The sequence below is a fragment of the Argentina silus genome (genome assembly GCF_951799395.1).
Source record: "Argentina silus genome assembly, chromosome: 19".
In the NCBI taxonomy this organism is placed as follows: Eukaryota; Metazoa; Chordata; class Actinopteri; order Argentiniformes; family Argentinidae; genus Argentina; species Argentina silus.
In genome coordinates, this window is record NC_139673.1 from 6,941,917 (window position 1) to 6,947,954 (window position 6,038).

General features: G+C 39.5%; 1 protein-coding gene across 1 annotated transcript; it reads right to left on the minus strand.

Annotated features, from left to right (window-relative positions):
• Positions 1–1,871: 1,871 nt before the first annotated feature.
• On the minus strand, positions 1,872–5,156 carry irx3a (iroquois homeobox 3a). Its single transcript, XM_083691613.1, has 4 exons — positions 4,747–5,156; positions 3,162–4,185; positions 2,577–2,643; positions 1,872–2,212 (listed from the first exon to the last, which is right to left on the minus strand). The coding sequence occupies exons 1-4, from the start codon at positions 4,960–4,962 to the stop codon at positions 2,158–2,160; spliced, it is 1,362 nt and encodes a 453-aa protein (XP_083547739.1). The 5' UTR covers positions 4,963–5,156; the 3' UTR covers positions 1,872–2,157.
• Positions 5,157–6,038: the final 882 nt, after the last annotated feature.

Sequence of the window (6,038 nt, forward strand, 5' to 3'; positions counted from 1 at the left end):
CAGTGTCACAATCGGCTGCTGTGACTTATGAATATGCATACTGAGCGCGCAGTTAGATAGAAGGTTCTCAGGAAGATAATTGATTAGACAGGAAGGCGGCCTGGTGAGAGGAGCTTGAGAAGGCCAGCCTACTTAGTAGAATACCAAGCCTGGTCCAAATCTCTCTCTCGGCTGTGTCTCTAAGCATACCCCTTTTGGATCCGTTCAAGTATTGTGCTTTTCGGCTGTTTCGTTGCCCTGCCCGTACCAGAGTTACGACCCCGAAAACAAAGCTGCCAACCAATAGGCGTTCAATTTGTGGAATGTGTGTCATATTGCAATTTTTTTTTGTTGGAGTTACAAAACTTTCATATTAAAAAGTAAAAATAAGAAACTCCTTACATTTTGCAGGCGTTATGTTATCCTTCATTTAGGTTATAGTGAACGAATTTAAATATATTATATATGTATATTTAAGAAGATAATAGTATTTACTAATTAAAACAAACTTGTTTTAAATTAATCTTGACAACTGTACTCTGAGTCGAATCACATTTAGTATTGCATAATTAAAAGGACTATTTAAAACATCCCGACAGTCTATTATGTTGCCTTTTTGGGGCTTAATGTTTTGTACAACTTATAAAAATTAAATAATATATAATATTTGGTAAGGTTTCCATACTGTAGCTTTTCTTTAACGTTTTATTATCATAGGCATGGTTCTGCCTATGTATTTGATAAGCAGGAAAATATAAACTTGTCAGAGACCTGAAACTATTTTCAGAAGTGGTTATAAATCAGCCAAATAAGCTTTTAAAGTTTTGAGGAACCAACACGTATATATTTAAGTTGCACGAGGCCTACTTTAACAACGAATGTGTGTATCATTGTGCTCTCTTTATTTGTTTGTTTTTAGGTAAGTACCATTTTGTGGATGGTATTTATTTTCAGACAAATAAATAGGCCTACATTTTCTTCATTTAACAATATCAAATATGTGATTTCCGCATCCTAAAAGCATACGCCTATGTTCAACTGAATATCGAGAGACGGCTGTGGTGCGTTTAAATGTCCTTTACAACATATTTTAAAAGTCGTAATAACAAATTAACAATTATGGGAAAATTCTGTTCAAATTCATACCGTGTTTTTTTTAATGAAATGTTGCGTAAATTGAAAACCAGAGAAATATTCCTTTTGAATGTATATGTTCCGGATCGCAATCAATGGTGGACTACATTTGACTGTAGAGGGAGCTCTAACTTTACATAAACTTTCTCTGCCAACCCGTCTGAAATGCAAATATTCTAAGATGGGGAAACAAACATGAATAAATTATCTCACAATATATCGGTGGTATATGACATGAAGAGCATAATCAATGTCTGACCAAATAAAAAGCTATATGACAAATGTCACATGAGAGCTGTGATTGCATTTTAGGCTTACACCACAATCCATGTATCCATCCAGTTTAACATCTCAACCGGAGAAGTTCTAAATCTCAAATATTCATTACCTAATTTGTGCCATACAATTTCAGACGAAAATTAATGAAAGAATTATGCATTTTAATTCGTCTGTTAGGCCTCAAAGGATAATCCCACAACATTAATATCCAAATGTACGACGCAAGACCCAGCTAATTACTCTTAAGTCCCTGGAATATGAAAATACCTAAAATCCGCCTCGAATATTTACTTATCAGAGCCACGTAATGAAGCATAGCCCTATTTGCCCCAGGCTATACAGACACACATGCAAAAAGTAAAGCATTGCAATTCTGACCATTCCAAATTGTAAAGCATATTAACTAACATGCAATTCAAAATACTCCCTTCACCAAACAATCACCAGACACCCTGCATATAGAACCACAAGTGTTTGGATAAAGTTGCAGCAGTTCATTTATTAGCCAAAATATAGACTTTCTTGTACAATTTGGTTCACAAGTATGTACATTTTCTTAACTTTATATACAAAACATTTGAACATCAAATCCTCACAGAACTTACAAAAAGAAAAAAAAGAACTCACAGACTACAGGTTCATACATTATTACATTAGCAGTTTTACACAGGACATGCTTACAAGGTAAGTATACAGCGATGTATTATTCTTATTTTACATTCCTTACAACATATTAAAATGAAATAATAAGAAAGAGGGGAAAGCCTACGAGGAGGAGAGAGCCGTTAGAACCATCGCAGCTTCTAGTTGGTTCTGAGGCCTGCAACACACACGGGCAGTAGAAAAGAAATAAGTCATGGAAATGATCAACCTACAACTACAAGCATGTGAACAGCTTGAAAAAAAAATAAAAGTGATGTAAAATGAAAATAGCGTGGTAAAAATGAGAGCCGCGGTTGTAACCATTGTAGTGAATTTGAACTGAGGTTGCAAGGTATATATGCAAATATTTTTGAGGCCTTTACGAAATAGCCTAACAAGCACAGAGGGATTCTTCTATTTCATGTCCTACTATACACATGGCAAATAGGATAGAGTTTGAATAACTGTGGTATTCATAGATTCAAATATGATGTGCATCAAAAATAAATTACCCAAATAGCATATGTTTGACAGAATCTTACCGTCTTTGAATTGAATGGAAGACTGTTTTTAACAACTTTTTCTCAGCTTCCAAGGCACTAGATCTTTCTGAAATAACAATGGTAATAAAAACAAAAAAAACAACAACATTAATTTATCTCCCTTACTACAGCACACCATTGACGCAGTGAATGTAGTCTTTATATTAGGCTGCCTGGAGACCCCAATGTCAGTCACGGGTTGTAAGGGCCTACAAACACGTACAATACCCTATGGCATATATGGGGCCAACTGTAGAATTTAAAAAGATTCTCGGACATGAACGACCATTCAATCCTCACAATAAACCACCTGCTAATAACATTTTAAAAAGTACTGACTTGAGCATTTATTTCAACAACCTGTGCCATACCAAATATTCCCTCATTTCAAAGCTTTCACACCACCTTGTAGTATTATGTCACATAAACGATAGCATGGAAACACACTTTTATGATCATCTTTACGGCCTAAAAAATATGTCCAGGGCAGGCCTATTCATAGCGTTAAAGAGGTTAAGTAAAGTCTGAAATATAGTAATAAACAGTTGTTTTTTACAGGCTCGCCTCAGTGATGGTGACATGTACCTGTAACGGCTGTGTCTGAATTATGACTCTTGTCCTCCGTTTGCCTGCTGTAGAGGGCGAGGCCGTTCACCGAAGCCTGGTTTGCCAGTCCGAGGTAATGGTTTGAGTTCAGTAACGCGAGCTGGTGAGCAGAAAAAGCTCGGTTTGTCCAGTTCTGGATTTTTCCAACAGGGCAAGAGATGAGTCTGTGAGGGGTGATGATCGTCTGGGCGGCGGGCCCAGCGCAGTTGCCATTCATTTGAGGAGATTTGCGGGGATTGTCAGGGGTTGTTGCTGTCTCGGCCAAAGACCAAATCTTTGGCTTTTGGGCTGGGGCCGCGTTATTTTCTGACGGTGGTGAGTTGATGGACACTGGGTTGAGTTTCAGTGGTTCGCCGTTCGGCTGTGACGCTTTAATTTCAAACGAGTGGTGATGATGGAAGTGCTCGCCTCGGTCCACGTGAATATCTTTGCCCTCTTTGACAACAACAGCTTTTAGAAACCTCTGATCGGGCCCTTGTAAATCCTCATAGCCATCTGAAATCTCAGAGTCGCTTCTACCGTCTAATTTCAAATCAGCATGTAGGTCGTCCTGGTCATCTAAGTCGTCCTTATTCTCGATATTTTCCGTGTCGATATTTTCTAAATCGATTTCTTCCTCATCCTCCCTCTTGTCCCCTTCCTCGTCTCCCTCGTGATCACTGTTGTAAACATTTCCCTCTTCGTCGGTCCGGCTCCGGGGAGTCCAGGTCATCTTGTTCTCCTTCTTTAGCCTCCTCCTGGCGTTGGCGAACCAGGTGGACACTTGGGTGAGGGTCATTTTGGTGATGATGGCCAGCATGATTTTCTCCCCCTTGGTGGGGTAAGGGTTTTTACGGTGCTCACTCAGCCAGGCCTTGAGTGTGCTAGTGCTTTCCCTGGTCGCATTTTTGGGTCTGGAAGGGTCACCAAATTGGTACTGCCCATAGGGGTAAAAAGCAGGATGATGGTGAGCAAATCCTGGGTGTTGAACGCCCGGACTGTCTTTCAACTCATACTGGGCACCCTGAAAGACAAAGAACAGAGACCCACAAGGATGTGAGAAATGATGCAAGAATCATATTTCCAAAAGGCATTTTACGTTCTGATAATGGTAAATAGAACAGAAAACATAATGTAAATTGTATAAAACTCCAATTATGCACCTCAGGGCATTTTTCTATCATGTTACATCTAGCAAAACCATTCCACACAGTATAGCAGTTAGCAATATGCTTATCGTCTCTCCTCTGTTCTATACTTCATTTATAACAACAGTTTCACTATAGTCTAGGCTACAATTTAACTGTATTGTATGTAATTCCGCAAATTAACTTAATTTGGATTTGATTTGTTTCTGTTTTTAGTGGGCTAATCAAGGGGGTTTGACCGACATTTCGGTTAATGTGCTACTTTTTTGGCTACTTTTCTATTTACAAAAAGGAGTCAATAACAAAGTTCACCAACGAGCACCTCACAGACGGATCATTGTCTCAACAACGTAACCTGACTTCGTCCCTTCTCAATTTGTGTTTGAAAAAAGAATGAATGAAGGAAATCAAAAGCATGAATAAGTAAAGCCACTCACCAATTGATTGAAAATGGATATATCGTTTGAATACGGAAGAAAAGCTCCATAGCCCTGTGCCGCCGCGGCGAAAGGTGATCCATACATAGTTGAAAGAACATTTGAGAGTGCGCCGGACGGGCTCAGCTCTGTCCCGGCTCGGGCATTGCTGATCCCCTGGCGCTCCGGTGGGTATATCGGTCGGATGTACTGATATCCCAGCTGCGGGAAAGACATGGTCGTAGAAAAAAGTCTGCTGCAATCACAAAAAGCAGGGAATCGCCCTCACGGTGCGTACTGCGATATCCACTTTACAGTGAGTACAACAAAGTGTAGGGGAAGTCTATATTTCCTCAGAAACAGCCAGTGTAAACGATCCGATTGCGCCTTCCTCCCTCACTTCCCTATTGATCTGGATGGACTAAGGTCAGGTCCTTACAGATTGCTTTAGATTATTGGGACTCCTTGCTCTGATTGACATTTCTAGTCGTTTAGAAGCCCCTCCTATTTCTCAAATCTCACCCCTCATACACACTCTCGCTCTCCCGCGCCCTCCCCTTTTCTCTCTCTCTCTCTCGCTCTCTCTCTCTCTCTGTCTCTCTCTCTCTCTCTCTCTCTCTCCGTATTTCCCTTGGATAAGTACACTGACGTCGCGATCTCTTATTTGAATGGGTTTCAAATCTCATTTTATGGCTCGCCAATCATTTCATTTGTTATTTTTTCGCCTCAGCCCTTCCCATTTTACTGCTAATTCACAATTTGTGGTCATTTGCAGAAATGGTAAATATTTCAATGTTGTTGAATGATTAATAACTTCACATAAGCCTAGTGTCTGCAGCTTTGTTGATGCATGTGCCTAAAGTATATGTGAGATGCAGAGACTCAGACTATGTACTGAGACACCTAACTTCTATGTAATTTGCCTGTCTTGAGTGTTTTGAACGCATGCTAAAAGCCCATGGGCAAGTCGTCTTTTCGAACACCGTTTTTGAGGTGTTGTGGACAATTCTAACAAGTGGCAAGCGAATCGGAGTCAATTTACTCTTAATTTGAGACATCAGACGGTTAGCATGTAACCATTTGACATCAAAGAGGAAGTTGTCAAGAAATGAAAAGCTGGGTGATTAGCGCATGCACTGTTAATGAATGCAAAGTGTGAGCGTCAACAATGAGTGATACGTAATATACACTATTGTGGATTGTAGCGGATAAGTGTTGATTATATACTGAAAACGACACTTTGAAGTAAAGTATGTTCGAACAACAGCAACATTAGGCTAATATTGATTATGACGATGACAATAAAATAATAT

Bases quoted from the DNA above. Each gene is read 5' to 3' on its own strand.
- irx3a (XM_083691613.1), bottom strand. From the start codon at position 4,962: ATGTCTTTCCCGCAGCTGGGATATCAGTACATCCGACCGATATACCCA. The intron at 2,644-3,161 runs GTACATGTCACC...TTGTTATTTCAG, and splicing joins TTCAGACACAGCCGTTACAG to AAAGATCTAGTGCCTTGGAA. The intron at 2,213-2,576 runs GTAAGATTCTGT...TGTGTGTTGCAG, and splicing joins TTCCATTCAATTCAAAGACG to GCCTCAGAACCAACTAGAAG.